Source organism: Ahaetulla prasina, chromosome 2 (genome assembly GCF_028640845.1).
Source record: "Ahaetulla prasina isolate Xishuangbanna chromosome 2, ASM2864084v1, whole genome shotgun sequence".
Lineage (NCBI taxonomy): Eukaryota > Metazoa > Chordata > Lepidosauria > Squamata > Colubridae > Ahaetulla > Ahaetulla prasina.
In genome coordinates this window covers 17,453,946-17,475,053 of record NC_080540.1, presented here as the reverse complement: position 1 = coordinate 17,475,053, position 21,108 = coordinate 17,453,946, and the positions used below count along the sequence as shown (strand labels likewise).

The 21,108-nt window shown below is 44.2% G+C and overlaps 1 protein-coding gene across 3 annotated transcripts in view; it reads right to left on the bottom strand.

Annotated features, from left to right (window-relative positions):
* Positions 1-8,608: 8,608 nt before the first annotated feature.
* Positions 8,609-21,108, bottom strand: part of DDR1 (discoidin domain receptor tyrosine kinase 1) — a 100,055-nt gene continuing 87,555 nt past the window's right edge. For 2 of the 3 annotated variants that reach the window (XM_058168546.1, XM_058168548.1), the window contains 7 exons: positions 20,830-20,940; positions 20,162-20,400; positions 16,722-16,849; positions 14,757-14,957; positions 13,945-14,179; positions 13,050-13,199; positions 8,609-10,707 (listed from right to left, as the gene is read on the bottom strand). In XM_058168546.1, the coding sequence (XP_058024529.1) occupies positions 10,567-10,707; positions 13,050-13,199; positions 13,945-14,179; positions 14,757-14,957; positions 16,722-16,849; positions 20,162-20,400; positions 20,830-20,940 (1,205 nt within the window). In that variant the 3' untranslated portion in view covers positions 8,609-10,566. The remainder of the gene's footprint in view (positions 10,708-13,049; positions 13,200-13,944; positions 14,180-14,756; positions 14,958-16,721; positions 16,850-20,161; positions 20,401-20,829; positions 20,941-21,108) is intronic. The other variant, XM_058168547.1, reaches the window with a different exon arrangement.

The following is a 21,108-nucleotide window of genomic DNA, read 5'->3' as shown; positions in this document are numbered from 1 at the left end:
AGGAATTATGGATGGAAACTGAACAAGGAGAGATTCAACCTGGAAATAAGGAGAAATTTTCTGACAGTGAGCGCAATTAACTAGTGGAACAACTTTGCCTTCAGAAGTTGTGGGAGCTTCATCACTGGAGGCTTTCAAGAAGAGACTGGACTGCCGTCTGTCAGAAACGGTGTAGGGTTTCCTGCTTGGGTGGGGGGTTGGACTAGATGACCTACAAGGTCCCTTCCAACTCTGTTAAACTATCTGAAGTCAATGAAGTTATGCCAGTCAGAGTGCATTCGAGTTCCTCAGGCTACAAAAAAGAAAAAGAAAAAAAATGCCGAATCCCATCTTCTATACTCCGAGTCCTCAAATTCCAGCTTGGAGATTGAGGTGGAGCATAATCCCGAATTCTCTTTTTAGAAATTCAAGGCAGGACTTTTATTACTTTTGCTTCCTGGAATGTTGAGTTCCTCTCAATCATTCAGATCTAATCCTTCAGAAAACTTGCTTTAGAAGAAATCAATCTTCCTGTTCCCATTTTTTCTATATCAGCCCCTTCCCACAGAATCCCAAGACTTGGCACCAATAATAAATAAACTGCTAGCATGGAACCGATGTTCGGCAACATTAAGCATTTAATCCAGCATATTCAGAGCCTGGGTAGTCCTTTGCATGCTTTTTATTAAGAGATCATAAATCTGGACAGCAGAATCACTTTTCAGCTGGTGGTGGAGGAGAGATTTGTATCCCACCAGATTGGGATCTGAGAGAGATTCAAACCAGGATTTTGAGCCACCGTAGAGAATTCCACCCACCTTCTACTAACTAAACCCCAAAGTTACTTGCTAATAACACAGATTTCCAGGGAGGGTTTTAATTGAAATTTGACTTGTTTTGGAACTGTATAGAAAACCCACCAGGAGCAAGATTAACAAGAGATCAGAACTCATTCCAAAAAACCACCACAGCAATAAATAACGTCTTGCAGGAACTCGCTTAATGCAATAAATCTAGTGAAAATACTATTTATAACTCACACGGACCACTTTAAAGTATATTTATTTCTATTCCAGCATTTTATTCAGTTCTTTAGGGTCTATTTTGCAAGCTGTTTGAGTCAAGTTGACTCAGGTGTAAGCAAAGCCCATTGAATTCAATAGTTTCACTTCCCATTAAGTATGTTTAGAACGCCATACTTTAGAATAGAATAGAATAGAATTTTTTATTGGCCAAGTGTGATTGGACACACAAGGAATTTGTCTTGGTGCATATGCTCTCAGTGTACGTAAAAGAAAAGATACCTTCATCAAGGTACAACGCTTACAACACAAATGATGGTCATAGGGAAATTTCTCAGGAAATCTCAGGTATTCTTCCCCTTCCCAACCTCCTGGCTTTAAGAGGCAAAGAATCAGCTGAAGTAAATAATTCAGTCACTTTCTTACCCTTGGATTGAAATGCTTTTCCTCTGGTTTGAATGGTTCTCCCCCACTTTTCCTCCAGGCTAAAAATCTCCATTGTAGTTCTTCTCTCCTATCTGGTTTTTTTCTTGTCCTTGTCACTCTGCTTCAAGGGGAGGGGAAGAGTTCAGGAACTGAAAATTGCAGCTGGGTTCCGTGTAGCAATGATAATGCAGCATTTTCCCACCTCTGCAAACCATCAGCATGCTAGCAAAGCTGCATCAGCATTTTTTTCACACCACTGCGTTAACACTACTGCATCCAGGTTGGGAAGGAGGGAGGGAGGGAGGGGTTGGCGAAAGACCTGGAAAGAAAGGCCAGTAATGATGCTGCCAACACAGGACATCAATGGGTGGATCAAACGATTGTGGCAACTGATAGGGAAGGAGTTATTGTCAACGTGGGTAACTTGTCAAGATGTGAAGGCTCAGAACAAAAGGATTTGACAATGTAGCCATGTCAACAAAAAAAAAAAGATGTTGAGATTTTGGAAAAAGTGCAAAGAAGAGCAGCTAAGATGATGAAAGGCCTGGAGATTAAAACATATGAAGAACGGCTGCAGGGTTTGGGGTATGGCGAGTCTAGAGGAAAGAAGGACCAGGGGGGACATGATAGGAGTATTCCAGTATTAGAGGGGCTGCCACAAAGAAGAAGGGGTCAACTTATTTTCTAAAGAAGCACGACAAGAAACAATGAATGGAAACTAAGCAAGGAGAGAAGCAATCTGGAATTAAGGAGAAACTTCCTAACAGTGAGGACAATTAACCAGTGGAAGAGCTTTGCCTCCAGAAATTGTGGGTGCTTCGTCACTGGAGGTTTTTAAGAAGAGACTGGACAGTCACTTGTCTGAAATGGTATAGGGTAGGGGTCTCCAACCATGGCAACTTTAAGACTTGTGGACTTCAACTCCCAGAATTCCTCAGCCAGCAAAGCTGAGCTTTGCTGGCTGAGGAACTCTGGGAGTTGAAGTCCACAAGTCTTAAAGTTGCCAAGGTTGGAGACCCCTGGTATAGGATCTCCTGCTTGAGAAGGGGGTTGGACTAGAAGACCTCAAAGGTCCCTTCCAGCTCTATTCTGATTGAATTAATTCTTCAGCATGTTACAAAATGTAAGAGCCAAGCCCTTGGTGTTAAATGTGAATGGTTTGCAAAGTTCCCATCCTTTCAAGTCCAGGTAATCCTTGACTTATAAGAGTTTGTTTAGTGACCAGCACTGGAAAAAAGTGGCATGACCATTTTTCACACTTATGATCATTACAACATCCCCACAGCCACATGATAAAAATTCAAGATGCTTGGCAACTGGTTCATATTTATGATGGTTGCAGTGTCACAGAATCATGTGGTCACCTTTTGTGATGTTTTGACAGAGTCAAAGTGGTGGCGAGACCCCTCCTCAAGAAGCCTTCCCTGGATCCAGCTATTTTATCGAACTACCATCCGGTCTCTAACCTTCGTTTTGTGGCGAAGGTTGTTGAGAGTGTTGTGGCACATCAGCTCCCTTGGTACCTGGATGAAACTGTTTATCTAGACCCGTGCCAGTCTGGCTTCTGGCCTGGGTACAGCACGGAGACGGCTTTGGTCGCGTTGGTTGATGATCTCTGGAGGGCCCGGGATAAGGGTTGTTCCTCTATCCTGGTCCTACTTGATCTGTCAGCGGCTTTTGATACCATCAACCATGGTATCTTGCTGCAGCGGTTGGGGGGCCTGGGAGTGGGGGGCACCGTTTTTCGGTGGTTCTCCTCCTATCTCTCCGACCGCTTGCAGACAGTGTTGGCGGGGGGGCAGAGATCGACCGCGAGGCACCTCGCATGTGGGGTGCCACAGGGGTCGATTCTCTCGCCCCTCCTGTTCAACATCTATATGAAGCCGTTGGGGGAGATCATCCGTGGTTTTGGGGTGAGTTTCCAGCTGTACGCTGATGACACTCAACTGTACATTTCCACCCCAGATCACCCGAAGCCGTCAATGTGATGTCCCGGTGCCTTGAAGCAGTTCGGGTCTGGATGGGGACGAACAGACTTCGACTCAACCCATCCAAGACGGAGTGGCTGTCGATGCCAGCATCCCGGTACAGTCAGCTAGTTCCGTTGCTGACTGTGGGGGGCGAGTCACTGGCCCCCAGGGAGTTGGTTCGCAGCTTAGGCGTTCTCCTGGATGCACGGCTGCCGTTGGAAGAACACTTGACAGCCGTTGCCAGGGGAGCTTTTTATCAGGTTCGCCTGATCCGCCAACTGCGTCCCTTCCTGGACCGGGATTCGTTATGCACGGTCACTCATGCCCTCGTTACCTCCCGCCTGGATTACTGCAATGCTCTCTACATGGGGCTCCCCTTGAAGAGCACCAGGAGACTTCAACTGATACAGAATGCGGCTGCGCGGGGGATAGAGGGAGCGTCTCGGACCTTCCATATAACACCTCTCCTACGCAAGCTGCACTGGTTGCCGGTGGTCTTCCGCGTGCAATTCAAGGTGTTGGTGATCACCTTTAAAGCGCTCCATGGCATAGGACCAGGTTACTTACGGGACCGCCTACTGCCGCCAATAGCCTCCCATCGACCTGTGCGCTCCCACAGGGAGGGTCTCCTTGGGGTGCCGTCAGCTAAACAATGTCGGCTGGCGGCCCCCAGGGGAAGAGCCTTCTCTGTGGGGGCACCTACCCTATGGAACGAACTGCCTCTGGGGCTACGCCTTCTTCCCGACCTCCGGGCCTTTAAGCGCGAGCTCAAGACTTTTTTGTTTCACCGAGCAGGGTTGGCCTAAGATTAATTTTTAATTGAGTGGTTTTATTACTTGTTATTTTAATATTCGGCCTTATGGTTTCAGATTTTTAAATTTCAAATATTGTGTTTTAATTTTTGTATATGTCTTTTTAACTTGGCTGTAAACCGCCCTGAGTCTCGGGAGAAGGGCGGTATAGAAATGTAAATAATAAATAAATAAATAAATAAATAAAGTGGGAAGCCAGATTCATTTAACAACCGTTGGACTAATTTAACAACTGCAGTGATTCATTTTAACAGGCAAGAAAAGTCGTAAAATGGAGCAAAATTCGCTTAACTATCTTGCTCAGCAATAGAAATTTTGGGTTCAGCTGTGGCCATCAACTGAAGACTGCCCATATCTGTGAACTATCCCTATCAATAACCCAGTAACCCATTATCCACTGTAGCATGCAAACTTTTACCTTTCACTCGCCCTTAAAGTAGCAAGAGTGTTTGTAAACATTCTTTGCTGATTCACCCTAACCATTGTCTCCAGCAGCTCCGATATTCATCAGCATTCTCTGACATCAGAGCAATTCACCCAATCACAGGTCGCTTATTTCAGCATCAACAATAGGTGGCTGAGAATTGATGTATCACCAAATCGGTGTTAATTCTTGTTGACCACACAATAAGTCTTCTGCAACCTGCTGCCAACTTGGGCCTTCAGATCTTCCAACAGCACACCCAACATCACCTTACATGTGTGTAAAATATGTGTGTAAAAGAACTGATTTTTTTTTTAAATTCTTCGTTTGCTTGTTCGGAGGGCTCACTGGCTTTTATTAGAGAAGATGGGATGGGATGGGATGCATAGTGGAGGATCCCCAGGAGGAAAGGGAGGCATTCTGGTGGAGGAAGAGGCAACCCAGCCCAGAGTATCATGTGTGGAAGAAAAAGGATGAAGACAGCCCCTCCTTAATAGTTCCCAGAGTATACTGTAGATGCAGATACAACAGTCCTCAGTCTGGCAAGATTCTGTCAATAGGTGTGAAACAATAAAGAACTCTCCTTGGAAGAATTGTCCCATGTCATTCTTGGTTTTGGGCCTCACAGGAGAACACCGCTGCAAAGCTCAAATAGGAAGTCCAAAAGAGGAAGAGTTACTAGAAGAAAGAAAATTACCCCCTTAAACCTCCAAAACTTACTTACAATACTTACAAAAGTATTGTAAGTTGGTGGTTTGTTAAATTCCAATTTTCTGAAGGAGCCACAATGCCTGGGTAGGTTTCTATGTTACCCCAAGTAAAAAACTAATAAAATCATACTAGAGCTGAGCAGGGTGTGTGTGTGTGTGTGTGTGTGTGTGTGTGTGTGTGTGTGTGTAAAATTGCATACATATGATCAAATGAACTGCTTTGTGCTGTAAATGGTCTATTTAAGGGCTGGGAAATTTAAGCATATAGCTATAAAGGTAGTCCTTGCTTAATGGCCATTCATTTAGTGACTACTAGTTGTACAGCTATACTCTGACATTTCCTAACCCTTGAATTTATATCATTATACAGCTACATTCAAATTGATACGGTTTCTTTCCATAGATTAATTTTTTCCACATCCTCCAGTCCAATTTCATTCTCTTTTATGTGAGTAGAAAGGCTGACTTTCACAGACCAATTGTGGTAGTATACAAAATGCAAAGCGTTTTATTTCACCACATAAATGGAAAGGAACTAAAAACAAACGAACCCCCAAACTTCTATATATTAATGTAAAAAAATCTATTTTTTTCTGCTCTTCAAATATATACACATCCCGATACACATAAAGAAACAAACAGCTACAAGTATTCCCAGGAAAACACAAAAAAGGCATTTGACAGGATAAATGGAGAGATGATAAACAAAAAAAAGAGAAATAGTTATAGGCATACTGTACCACTGAAACATTTTCAAACAGAAATATACATCTAATTAAGACAGGTAAATTTCAAACAACTGAAAATACTTGAAATATTAGCTTACCCCCATCAAGCAACAGTTAGTCATGACTAAAGCTACAATCCTATGTACAATTTATTGGGGGAAAAAAACATTCAGCTTTGTGGTACTTCCTCCTGAGAGAATAAAAATATAACCGTAGCATACATCCCTTTGCACGCTGATTCCAGGGAATCATTCTATGTATGGAAAAGCTTTTCTGGCTTTGTACATATTTGAAAAAGACACAAGAACTAAAATTCAGAAGTGCATCACACTACACCCTCTTTTGCACAGGTTTCACAAGTAGATCTATCATCAATGGACTGCAAAAAATCCGGATGAACAGTAGAAGGAAGCCAAGAGGCACAGGAAACCTACTGCTTGCTGCATCTAGCAATTCTCTAGATTTTTACAGCCCAAATACGATAATCTATTCAAGATGTCTGCTAAAGAACAACACCACACAATCTTTTGCACTTTCTGACAATATCATAAAACAACAGCCCCATATGTTTTTAACTCGCATGTTTTATATACCAAGCCACTGTGGCTTATAAGTCATGGTTTACAGCTTGCAACACGAGCATCCAGACAATCTAACAAACCATGATTAAAACAAGTCTGGGTTACTACTGTGCGTGAACCTTGTCATTGGTTTTCAGTGTTAGAATTTCTTTCAATTGCATAGATCTGGATGCAATCAATTTAACAGAATAGAACATTGTATACAAACGGAGTTGTCAATGAACCCTACAAATCTTAAGGGAACCTCTAAACCAGGAGTGTCAAACTCGCAGCCCACTGGCCGGATTCGTCATTATTTTATTTATTTATTTGATTTTTATACCGCCCTTCTCCCGAAGGACTCAGGGCGGTGTACAGGCAAAATAAAACAATACAATATACAGATTAAAATACCATTTAAAAAACTTATTTAAATTAGCCTAAAATTAAAAAATTTTAATGTGCTGGCCACACCCACCTCCAGTTTAGCGAAGGGGAAAGAAGTCGTAATACGCCACGTGACGATGCGAGTTTGACAACCCTGCTCTAAGCAAAAACATGTAAGTCTGAGCTGCACAGCGGTAACTTCTGAAGGACCAGGTTCAACAAATTGTTGTCACTTATGTTTTATCTTGGGGTTGTTGTTTTTTTTCTGATAAAGGATGCCTCCACCAAAAGCATAGAAAACTCTAATTATTTTAGGACATGTTGAAGACATTGGGAATTCCCGTTTCCGCAACTTTCTACAACTTTGAAAAAGGCTTGGTGAATCAATTACTTAACAAGATATATTTATTATTGCTTAAGACATTAAACAATATTGTGTTGGAGGCTAAAAAAGAAAAATCTTTTTGTCCTTTTGTCTCCTTTCCACCAAGGTATTTATTGCATAGGCTGCCTATCAGAAGTTGCCTGTGTGATCCAACGCAGATGGCGGATAGAAAGGTGCCCAGATGCCATGGCTAACTTCCAGGGCACTTTTGGAGTGGCATCTTTATCGTGGAATCACAGGAGAAAACAAAAATTCACGCACTGATTTCCTGACTCTTCTCTTTAGTTTGGAAAAGTGCATTTTTCCAACCACCCTTTTATACAGTACAGTATCTACAATCAGGTCACCTCAAGTCCCCAGGAAAAAGAAAAAAAAAACAAGTGTACAAAGAACAGGGCCAAGTCTTCATATTTTGGGGTGATCTGGAGGATGTGGAATGGCAAAACTGGTCCTTAGGAGGAACCAGCATCAATTCTTTTTTTCGGTTCAGTCCATGAACACATCCAGCCCAAAGTCCGGTCGGTGCCACATCAGATCTGGCTAATCTCGGTTCCTTCCTCTTTTTCTTGTCCATCTTGACAACAGCGAGGACCAGGTATCTCTTGGCCAACCGTGGATTCGTAAAGTATCTTTGAAGCCACTTCTTTCTTCCAGCTTCTCCAAACATCCAGTGCTTAATTAATCCCAGTGTGCTTGGACCAGATGGTCCCAGGTATTTTGCCAGTGTTAGTCCACGAATCTAAAGCTGAAAATGCAGCCCCCTCAGAAGGAGTCTGTCAAAGGTCCAAAATATCCCCTTTGACACATGCAGGCTTTCACAGGAAAGGAGAGAGATAAAAAAAAAATACAGCAAAAAAAGAGGGAGAGGGAGAAACAGAAAGGACGGAGAGACAGAGACAGAGACAGAGACAGAGACAGAGAGAAAGAAAGAGAGACAGAGAGACAGAGAGACACAGAGAGAGAGAGAGAGAGAGAGAGAAAGAGAGACAGAGACAGAGAGAAAGAGAAAGAGAAAGAGAGAGAGAGAGAGACAGAGACAGAGAGAAAGAAATAGAGAGACAGAGAGACAGAGACAGACACAGAGAGACAGAGAAAGAGAGAGACACACAGAGAGAGACAGACAGACAGACAGACAGAGACACAGAGAGAGAGAGAGAGACAGAGACAGAGAGAGAGACACACACAGAGAGAGAGAGAGAGACAGAGAGACAGAGACAGAGAGACAGAGACAGACAGAGACTTTCTGAAGAAAGACATCACACACAAACAGTGGAACACTACTGAGTTCTCCAGGGTTAATAACATAACCTTCCATCATGCAAGGGGGAAATGAAATCCAGTCTACACCCCCTTCCCTCAATGCTAGTGAATTGCAGTGCAGGGTAGCCTTGCTGAACATTATTCCTTCCCAGTTCTGATAGATTACAACTCCCATGTTCTCATCCAAGCCCCCATACCAACACCAATTGCTTTTATGCAACATCTGTAGAGAGATTTGCACACCACGTTACACAGGTTGCTGAGAATTAATCCAGTCTTTAACCACAAAAGATATGTGTTCAATTCAGTTTGAAATCGGAAGCAAGGGAGGGAGGAAGGAAAGGAAAAGCTTTCAAGAATGGATGGAACAATCACCCCAAATTTGCTTATAAATCCAGTGTAATGTTTCTGTTAGGATCCCATTAAAGAGCATTCAAACTCCCCAAATCTAATTTGGCAAGCTAAAGGAGTGTGTGAAGGACAGGGGAAAAGAGTGCTCCCTCACAATTTCTCTGGAGTGTTAAAGGAAACAATTTGAGGGTAGGGGGGGGGAAAGGGGAGTGTTAGCATTCAAAGTGGCACAACGCAAACGTTGCACTGTGCTTGATTGTTCAAAATGTTTACGTATTTTACTGCAGCCGTCCTTACAGACTCCTGCTAAGCAAGCCAACGTGAATATCCACTCCTCATGTTCTCAACGAGGGGCTGAAATCTAGGGCTACTTAGGGATGGGTCTGACTATAAAAATTGGGGAACGAGGTCTTTTGGGTTTACAGCCGTGATGGAATTCAATTTTTTTTACGACCGGTTCTGTGGGCATGGCTTGGTGGGCGTAGCAGGGGAAGGATACTGCAAAATCTCCATTCCCACCTCACTCCAGGGGAAGGATACTGCAAAATCCCCATTCCCAGCCCATTCTGGGGCCAGCCAGAGGTGGTATTTGCCAGTTCTCCGAACTACTCAAAATTTCCGCTACCGGTTCTCCGGAACCTGCTGGATACCACTTCTGTAGGAGACCTGCTCACAGAGCTGCTAGCGTTGAATGGATGTGAAGGATATGATTAGCCCAATCAGAACATTATACTGTGCCCAGTTTGCTGCTGAAAGAAGGAAAACAGAGAAAGGGGGCTTCAGTAAACACCTTAGGCACTAAACCTGCTTCCTTAGCTCACCCTGAAAACCTGGAGATCAAAGGACAGAAGAAACACCTAGAATGATACAAGAGAAGAAACATTTGGAAGAACAAGTAATAAAATATTTCTTCAGATTATGGCAGGATGAACAGGGCTACATTTGACAGAGCACCTTCCTTGCTTGGGTCTCTCCCAGATGTGCTAAGACTGGAACTAAGACTTTCTAGCCAACATGGTCTCTGGCTACAGACAATCTCATGTTCTCCAGATGTTTTGGACTTACACCTGTCCTTTGCGGCAGATGTTCTTGACGGAATATGGGACAGACACATGGAGGGCCCTTGGTTGCTTACTCTGTGGTTGATAAATACTAAAAAACTGAGAATTGTAGTTTCTAGACAAAGCAGGAAGGCACCAAATTGGTTTAAAGCTGAAACAGACTGGTTTAGGACAAGGAGAAATAGGAGTTAACAGAATGGAAAACAAACCATCGGGTTAAGAATTTCAGAATAAACCATTTTGGATCGTGGGAGGAAATAAGTTAGTTAGAGATGACCAGGCAAAAATAAAACCACATATTGGAAAGAGAACCACATAATGGAAGGTGAATGGTGAGATTTGGATGAGCAAAGGCTGGGCCAGAGTGAACAACCAGATGTCCCACAAAAATGCTCTGGAGCATGATGGCCTCTGAGCCACAGCAGTCCAGCAGTCTCTATGGTGCTGTCCAACTTCTTAACACAGCCTCCAATGTCCAGTGCTAGTTTGGTTCACACCATATTGAGGGCATCCTCAGCCAGGAAGCAGTGCAGGTGTTGGAAGGATGGGCGGTCCTTGGCCTCTCGTGCCCAGCATCTCAACATCATCTCATAGACAGCCAAGGGGCAGGTGGGTGGACGGCAGAGATAGACCTGAAGAGGGGGGGAAAGAGACGGTGTGACATGGCCCTGAGGACAGCAGGCCCAAGGCAGAGCCTGGATTTTCATAAAGCTTAATCTTAAAAGACTCAAGATCTTGGTGGCTCAGTGGTTAGAATGCAATACTGCAGGCCAACTCTGCCCAGAGTGTAGAGTTTGATCCTGATGGGGCTTGAGGTTGACTTTTATTATTATTATTATTATTATTTATTCGATTTTTATACCGCCCTTCTCCCGAAGGACTCAGGGCGGTGTACAGCCAAGGTAAAACAAACAATGCAATATACAATTAAAATACGAATTAAAAAACTTATTATATAATTGGCCTAAAAACTTTGGAACATATAAAACTAAAACCCATTAAAATTAATAATAAAAATTTAAAACCAATAAAATTTAAGCCAGCCCCGTGCAAATAAATAAATGTGTTTTCAATTCGCGGCGGAAGGTCCGAAGGTCAGGTATTTGGCGTAAACCCGGGGGAAGTTCGTTCCAGAGAGTAGGAGCCCCCACAGAGAAGGATCTTCCCCTGGGGGCCGCCAGCCAACATTGCTTGGCGGACGGCACCCTGAGAAGTCCCTCTCTGTATGAGCGTATGGGTCGGTGGGAGGCATGAGGTAACAGCAGGCGGTCCCGTAAGTACCCAGGCCCTAAGCCATGGAGCGCTTTAAAGGTAGTAACCAAAACCTTAAAGTGCACCCGAGAGACCACAGGCAGCCAGTGCAGTCTGCGCAGGAGTGGTGTTACATGAGAGCTACGTGAAGCTCCCTCTATCACCCGCGCAGCTGCATTCTGGACTAACTGAAGCCTCCGGGTGCACCTCAAGGGGAGCCCCATGTAGAGAGCATTACAATAATCCAAGACTCAGCCTTCCATCCTTCCGAGGACGGTAATGCATGCACAATACACACCAAAAGGAGGCTTGGGGAGGTAAGTAGAACAGCGAGGGTGGGGGGAAATCGACTGTGCCATGCAGTTTAGCTTTGCTAGAAACCAGATTTCCTGCTTTCTGCAAAGCTAAACCGTGCGGCACAACTGATTGTCGGAAATACCGGTTTGGAGGAACCGATAGCTTTTTTTAACTACCGATTCAACCGAACCAGCAGCTTTTTTTTTACTACCAGTTCGCCCAAACCGGAGCAAACCGGTAGCATTTCACCCCTGGCTAGAAGGGAGTGAGGTTTGCTCTCGGTGGGAGTGGTTCATGATATTGCCTAGTTGGGTAATGAGACAACTTCAAGCAGGCAACCAAGCTCAGAGAGCGTCAAGGATCCCACATTTCAATCCTGAGCTACAAATATTCTCTTTTATTGCAATCACAGGATAGCTTAACATTACAGACTGGTTCACACAGCATGCTGAAAGAGTGACTTGAGTTTCCCACAACACAGTAATCCATGCACTATCCAGGTATAGATAGTCCTCGACTTACAACAGTTCACTTAGTGACCACTCAAAGTTACAACGGCACTGAAAAAAAGTGACTTATGACCGTTTTTCACACTTACGACCACTGCAGCATCCTCACGGTCATGTGATGCTTGACAACTGACTCACATTTATGACGGTTGCAGTGCCCTGGGGTCGTGGGATCCCCTTTCCGCCAAGCAAAATCAATGTGGAAGCTAGGTTCACTTAACCACCATGTGACTAATTTAAGAACGGCAGTGATTCACTTAACAAATGTGTGTCAAGAAAAGTCAAGTAAAATGGGGCAAAACCCGCGTAAGAAATTTCTCACTTAGCAGCATAAATTTTGGGCTCAGTTGTAGTCGTACGTTGAAGACTTACGGGACCGCCTGCTGTTACCTCATGCCTCCCACCGACCCGTACGCTCACACAGAGAGGGACTTCTCAGGGTGCCGTCCGCCAAACAATGTCGGCTGGCGGCCCCCAGGGGAAGATCCTTCTCTGTGGGGGCTCCTACTCTCTGGAATGAACTTCCCCCCCCGGTTTACGCCAAATATCTGACCTTCGGACCTTTCGCCGCAAACTGAAAACATATTTGTTTGTTCGCGCGGGGCTTTCTTAAATTGGGGAGATTTTAAATTTAATTTTTTTAGTTTTAAATTGGGGTTTTAGATCATATATCTTAATTTATCGGCCTAACTGTATAATAAGTTTTTTAATCTATTTTTAATTGTATATTGTTTATTTTTATCTTGGCTGTACACCGCCCTGAGTCCTTCGGGAGAAGGGCAGTCTAGAAATCTAATAAAATAAATAAAATAATAAATAAATAAGACTGCCTATACATGTACCCGCGTGCATCCTAGTCTAACGTATTATATAAACTTTATATAATAGGCATTTTGTTAAACAGTCATATTGTTTACCTGTTTGCCCTGATGCCGAAAAAACTCGCCGGCGTTCTCGATTACTGCTTCATCCGTGAGCTGGCTGTATGGCTGTTCTTGGCACAGCATGAGGATTTCCCACAGCGTAACCCCAAACGCCCAAACGTCGCTGGCCATGGTGAACTTACCCTGAGGGGAGGAAAAAAAATGACATTCCTGGATTTATTAAACCAGTTTTACAACACGTTTCAACCTTGAGGGCTCTGGTCAGGGCAAGCCAGAAAAATCAAATCGAAAATATAAAATCCTCAAGGAAAAAACATTGTAACAGCTTCTGCCACTCGTAGGACTGAAAGTGCTGCTGCTTTTTTTTTTTTTTTTACTGGAAGGCCTAACCTTAGCAGTAACAGAGTTGGAAGGGACCTTGGAGGTCATCTAGTCCAACCCCTGCTCACGCAGGAGACATGTCCTAGGGATTCGAACCGCCAAACTGCCGACCTTTCTGATCGATAAACTCAGTGTCTTAGCCACTGAGCCACCTACTGTAACTTCATTAAGATTGGCTATAATAAGATAAACATTGCAAGTCTGATCATTTTTTCTTCCTCTTACACCTACAGGGACCATATGTCCTTTATTATAAAGGACAGTGCTTGGTAACAGAAAGCTGTCCTTTAGATTTATCTGTTTCTTTTCTTGGTTCTGCTCTTGAATGTTTCTTTGCAAAGCTTAATTATAAGCATACATACATTTTTTTTGTATAACATAAGCAATTTTTTCAAAATCCTAATGAACCTCTTTCAGATTTGCCCCTTTTCAGGTCTGTCCTTTTTTATTTTCCCCCAGCATCATCGTAACTTCAAACCGTTGCTCATCAGGGCTGTCATTAAGTGAGGACTACCAGTGATTGAAGCTCATCACTTCACACACTCACCATGAGAATGCACTCCCACGCCATCCAGCGGATCGGGAGCACGGCTCGGCCTTGGATGCGATAATAATCTCCAGCGTAAAGGTTCCGGCTCATGCCGAAATCTGCGATCTTGATGGTGAAACCTTCACCCACCAGGCAGTTTCGGGTTGCCAAATCCCGGTGCACAAAATTGAGGGAGGCAAGGAATGCCATTCCTGAGGCTATCTGAGCCCCTAAATGGACCAGAGTGGGATAGCTGAGAAGGGGGCGGGGGGGGGGGAGGAAGAAAAGATGGCAGGAATGTTAATTTAGAAAATGCGTATCTCACTCTCTGCCTCTCTACAAGATCAAATACAGAGTTAAGTTGCTCAAAATTTATGCTGCTACGTGAAACACTTGTTAAGTGCCTTTGCCTCATTTTACGACTTGTCTTGCCACAGCTGTTAAGTGAATCACTGCAGTTCTTAAGTTAGTAGCAGGGGTTGTGAATTGAACCTGACTTCCCCATTGAACTTTCCTTGTCAAAAGGTCACAAAAGGGGATCCCGTAACCTCAGGACATTGCAGCCGTCATAATTACGAACCCGTTGCCAAGGTTCTGGATTTTGATCATGCTATTCTGTTCTTCTCATACGTGTTTGCTTTCTTTGACTTACTACTTCTCGCTTCAATTTCTCTGCCCTGCATAGTTTAACCTCAAAGGGAATATACTGCGATGGCATTCGCATATGTAAATTGTGATGCCGAGTCTACCGAACTTGATTGTCAATATTTCCTCCCAAATCTACATCGGTTCGTTGATGGACTTTGATTTCAGAAATTTGGAATCAGTACCTGATGGTTGGTCTCCCATTGGGGCTGCCACCCAGCTTGTCTTCCAGCTCATGTCCACTCAGGAACTGGTTGAGGTCCCCATTCTCCATGTACTCAGTGATCATACACAGCGGATCATCCCGCACACACACACCCAGCAATCTCACAATGTTAGGGTCCTTCAGGCGAGACATGATCTTCACCTCCTTCAGGAAATCATTCCTGCGTGAACAACAAAAGACATGGACAGGGAGATGAGGAAGGTAGATGACAGGTCTCAAGAGAGGACATCTGGGCTCAAATGATTTATTTGTTCCCATTTTTTTTCTCAACCAACAAAAAAATCCCCTCATTTTTGCCACCAAAGCACTGGGGCAATTTGCAACGTACAATACAGTCTTCCCATGAATGTAAACATATTATGTGCCATCAAATTGGCGTCAACTCTTAGCAACCACAAAAATAGATTTTGTCTGTGATGGTCTGCCCCTAACCTGGTTATCCAGGTGTTGTTATGATGCCCCCAATACCACTGTAATTAAGTCCATCCACTTTGTTGCCAGTTTGTCCTCATCTTCCCTTTCCTTTCATTTCTAGTGAAATAATTAGAGCAGAGTCTGTCTGAACATTTTGAAATGCTCCCTCACAATTTCTCCACACCTGGGCTAAGCTCCCTTTTGTGAAATAAGCTGTTATCAGTGTTAAGTTGTGGGTGAAGACACAGGACAAAGGACACTTGCAGCTTGCAACAGATTTATTCAGTTCCAGATACAGCACAGTGAACCTGAGCCGCTGCAGCCCTTTTTAAACAGGAGTCAACTCGGAGGCTTCGGCCGGAGGGGTTGGGTTCATTGTCTCTCCGGTAGCCACTCGTGGAACAGTCTCGAACCTGGCTGTTGGCCTGGTTTGTTCTTTTTGGATATTTATTTATTTATTTATTTATTTATTTTATTTGATTTTTATACCGCCCTTCTCCCGAAGGACTCAGGGCGGTGTACAGGCAGAAGTAAAAAAGACAATATAATGTACAATTTAAAATGTAAATTAAAAAACTTATTATAATTAGCCCGAAACTTTAAAATATATAAAAAACTAAAATCCCATTTAAAATTAATATTAAAAATTTAAGAAATTTAAAAGACCAATAAAATTCAAGCCAGCCCCGCGCGAATGAAAAGAAAAGATTTATTTCCTTGTTCTCCGAAAGGACCCTGGGCTGTTTCTGACTTCGTGAAGTCATTGCTGGACCTCAGCTAAGTGGCCGCTGACTCTCTCTGGGATTGAGTGTTGTTTTTGTGTGTGGTGTAGGGCCTGGTTTACTTCTGTGGTTTCTATATGGTGTTTCCTTCCTTTCTCCGAGGTTTCTCTCTGTGTTTTGTGTTCTTTTCTAACTATCCCACCTTGGACCCCAGATGTCCTAGCAAACAGATTAAGAAGGTCTGGTTTTTAAAACAGCCCAGTCCTTGACCATTGCTAGGACTTCTGGTGTTGAAATCCACACATCAAAAAGGTGTCCAAGATGCTGAAGAATAGCAATAACACCTAGACACCACTTCACAGAGCTTTAGGTAAAGGTAAAGGTTCCCCTCGCACATACGTGCTAGTCGTTGCCGACTCTAGGGGGAAGAGCCAGCGCTGTCCGAAGATGTCTCCGTGGTCATGTGGCCGGCATGACTCAACGCCAAAGGCGCACAAGAACTTTACAGCCCTCTTTAAGCAGTTTTACAGGAGTCAGCCTATTGCCCCCAACAATCTGGGTCCTTATTTTACCAATCTCGGAAGGATGGAAGGCTGAGTCAACCTTGAGCCTGGTGAGATTTGAACTGCCAAATTGCAGGCAGTCGGCAGCCGACAATCAGCAGAAGTAGCCTGCAGTACTGCATTCTAACCACTGCGCCACCGTGGCTCTTGGTCGGGTTGGACAAATGTATACAATGGGTTGTGCTTTAACAATGCATGTTTTTATTTCCATCCTCAGGCACTCACCTGGCATTCTTGGTGGCATCCGAGCGTAGAATCTTCACAGCAACCAGCAGAGGGCGTCCCTTGCGCACGTTGAAAGGGAACTCCAAGCTGGGCAGATCTTGGGGGTTCTCCACTTCACATAAGTGGACCTTTCCAGGAAAGAGAGGAAACAGGGAAGCATTATGGAATCATAAAAGACACAGGGAACAATGGCACAGGGAAGGCAGTAAGGCATTGCTCTCAACCTTGGCAACTTGGAGATGTGTGGACTTCAACTCCCAGAATTCCCCAGTCAGCTAACACAAACGCTGGAGGAAATGTTTCCATTGGCCAAAATCCATCTGCCACGCAATTCTTTGTAACATGTGGCAGCGTGATGGAATACAATTCAGGTAGTCCTCGACCTAGGACCACAATTGACCCCAGAATTTATGTTGCTAAGTGAGAAATCTGTTAAGTGAGTTTTCCCCCCATTTTACGACTTTTCTTGCCTCATTTTGTTAAGTGAATCCCTGCAGTTGTTAAATTAGTAACACGGTTGTTAAGTGAATCTGGCTTCCCCATTGACTTGGCTTGTTGAAATGTCGCCAGCGGTGATCACGTGACCCTGGGATACTGCAACGGTCATAAACATGAAACAGTTTTCAAGCATCTGCATTTAAGCCATGTGACCATGGGGATGCGGCAAGGGTCGTAAGTGTGAAAAACGGTCATAAGTCACTCTTTTCAATGACGCTGTAACTTTGAATGGTCACTAAATGGACTGTTGTAAATGGAGGACCATCTGTAAGGAACAGATTCCCAGGAGGGAGGGGGTGCATTCCAGTGGAGTAAGAGGCCACTCAGCCCAGATATTATGCGTGACAGAAAGAGGGTGAAGACAGACCCTCCCTAATAGCTCACAATAGAGAAGAAGCTTCTTCAGCTCTGAGTGGATGGTGGGGAATGGAAGGATCCACCATCCAGTCAGAGCTGAAGAAGCTTCTTGGGTGAGAAGTGAAATGTCTTCAAAGCAAAACAAAAAGAATCCAGTTGCCTCTTGAAAAAGCACCTTTGGGACAACCATGACTGGATGACTGAGAATCTCCAGAGACATCTAGTCCTGAAGATGAGGTGATTAGTGGCAAGACATAGTTTGAATGGTCAGCCACCAGTACAAGTGGCCTTGTTTGTCTCTATTAATTGCTATTATTATTATTATCTTTATTCATTAAACATGAAACTCAGTCAACTGAACATTCAAAAAAGCATCACAAATACCACTGACTGGTGCTAATGGTTGATACGAATTGCTGACTGCGTCCTAGGTATCAACCAAGTACCTTCTTAAGATGTTCCAAGTAGCGAAGTTTTTTAGTTCTGCTGGTGTTATTGCAGGAAGCTGCAATTTGTTGATGTATCTTATAAAATTCTTGGACATGGTACCAAGCGCCCCGATGACAATGAGTATCACTATTACATGTTTCATCCATAGCCGTGTAGTTTTGATGGCCAAGTCGCGATATTTATGATTTTTTCCAGTTCTTTTTCTTTGACTCTGGCATCTCCTGGTATCACAATGTCAATAAATTGTACGTTTTGGTTTTCGACAACTGTGATATCTGGAGTGTTGTGTTCCAAGTGACGATCCATATGTATTCGAAAGTCCCACAAGATCTTCACCTTCTCATTTACTATAACTTTTTCCACTTTATGTTCCCATGACTTTTTGGATACAGGCAAATTGTATTTTTTACATGATGATCAGTGGATTAATTTAGCAACTCGGTCATGTCTAGCTTTGTAATCAATTTGTGCGATTTTGCTGTATTCACATATTTGTTGTTGCAAAGTCGGCAGTTTGGATTGTTGGTGGATTTTTGTATCTTTGCTTTCATGGCATTAGTTTGTAGTGCTTGTTCTTGAGCAGCGAGTATTAAACCTTCTATTATTATTATTATTGTTATTGTTGTTGTTATTATTATTATTATTTGTAGTATTATTAAAGTAGCATTTATTATTTATATACAATAAACATTTGGAAGTTGATGAACAATCTGAACTTCATGAAGGGGTCAATGAGCTAAGCGTTTGGAGGTCTCTGGTCTACAGGGAACAAATCCATGAAGTTTTCTTGATCTTTTTGGAAATAGCTTCACAAGATTTTCTTCCTAGGTCTGAGAGGATGACTGAACCAAAGTCACCGAGCTTGGCTTTGTGCCTAAGGCAGGAGTAGAACTTGTCTGGTCTCCTGGCTTCTAATCCAATACCTAAATCCTCTACATTAAACCAATTTGGAAAGTTTGATTGCCTGATTGTGTGCCATAACAACAACAACAACAACAACAACAACAACAACAATGAATTGGAAGGGACCTTGGAGGTCTTCTAGTCCAACCCCCTGCCCAGGCAGGAAACCCTACATCACTTCAGACAAATGGTTATTCAACATCTTCTTAAACATTTCCAGTGTTGGAGCATTCACAACTTCTGTAATTAAATCAGTGCTGGCTCTTCATGACCATATAGATAGATCTTCTCAAGAATGTTCTGGCCCCAGCCTGACCTTTCAAGCCTTCCAACAGTGCACCGATCATCACTGGTTGTCCTCTTCTTCCTCTACCTTCCATCTTTCCCAACCTTTCAAACTTATACGGATTATCTTTCTTCACGCACAGTATGCAAAATCTAATAATTTGAGCCTGACCATTTGTGCCGTGAGTTAGAACTCTAAACTGTGGCTTAGAGATGCCACAATTAAATCTGAAGCGTTGGTGGCATCTACCATCATGCCTCTACTACTTTACTACTCACTGGAAATGTGTGTCTGTTCTGACCTAGGCTTTCCCAAAAAGCACGAAGCAGAATCCTGGTCCCGACAAAACCCCTTTTATTAAACAAATGCGAATTCCTCTCATTCACATTCAGCAAAGGCCTGGCAAACAGTCTTTCAAACGTGAATTTATGAACACAGACCTTATCTAGTTTGGAAAGCTGCCATGTAAATATTTTCCAAACACAAGGCTGTGAAAAGGTTAGATTGGCAAGACTTGGCACAGTCTCTCTGAGATTCACAGAGAGATCTTCACACTCCTGCAAAAGCCCCCCATCCCACTTTTGCTCCTCTTTTATTTCCTATGGGAGGGGCCATTCATTTTCCACCTGTGGCTTTTTTCCCAAGTCGACCCTGATTTCTTAGCTGTTCTTTTCTTCTGGCAGCTCTGCGCATACGCACACTGGGAACAGGCTCCAGCTATTCCTTTGCAGCTGATAACTGTCAGACGGGCTTGGCCCTCTCTCTGCCTCCGATGCAACGCCCTCGTCCAAGCCTTCCCCAGCCTCCAGGACTGGCCCATGTTCCTCCCCAACCTCCTCACTGTCCAACTCTGCTGCCAGCTCTGCTGGCCGCCGGCGGGCCACAACAGTGTCTTACTTTTCCACTTGCATAGTCCAACCTCTGCTGCAGGGAAAACTGGACTTACCTCTCCAAACTGCCCTTCGCCCAGCTTCTCCTTGAAGATCAGTCGTTCTCGGGGAAATTCACCTACTGCCATGTCCTTGCCAGCAAGGGCATCCACCGCAACAGCAGGGACAGCATATGTGTTCCCCCCAGTCACTCCCTGCAAGTTGATGATGTCGGCTTCGGCGTAATGTGGCACGTTGTTTTGGAAACTTGGCTGGCTGGCAGCCAGTTCTGGTTCCATGTAGTCAATCCCGCATGCTGCAGAAGAAGAAAGAAAGACAAAAAAAGAATCACATTAGAGGTGGAGAAAGGACCATGGAGGACTTGCCCAAGCCCTAATGTGCTGCAACTCGTAGGCACCCAGCAGCCATCAGAGCCAACCGGAGCTCTGCTTTGGACACAAGGAGTCCAGATATAGCATCCTGCTCCAACCCCATTCTCCCTCCCCCACTCCAGAAGCTGCAACATCGCAGAACCTGCAAAGCGGAAGGTGATATTAGCCATGCACAGGGCCAACAAGAGGGAGATGTACGGAGGGACAGACATGGCAAAGAAAGAGAGAGGGAGACAGATGGACAGACAGCACCCCCTGGCAGGCGAAGGAGAGGAACTGCAGGATGTTCTGAGCAGGGAGTGAGGTCACCCGGGGTTCCCAGCCGCATCGCACAAGCTCAGCGCCCTCCTTACCATTGGTGTTGATTGGCTTAACCTGGCTGGGTGGCGGGAAAGCAGGCCTTCCCATTGGCTGGGCATAGGTGGCCAGGAGGAGATGGTAAGCCGGGTTGCTGAGCAGCAGAGCTGTCGGGAGAAGGGGGAGGGAAGGAGGGAGGGGGTGGGGAGGGGGGAGAGGACAAACGGACAGATGAAGAACAGACAGACGGATGGAGAGATGGATACAAAAGGTAAGGCGTGACACAGAAAACAGGCAGCACTTTAGGGATTCCTGCTCCTCTTTTAAGCTTCACA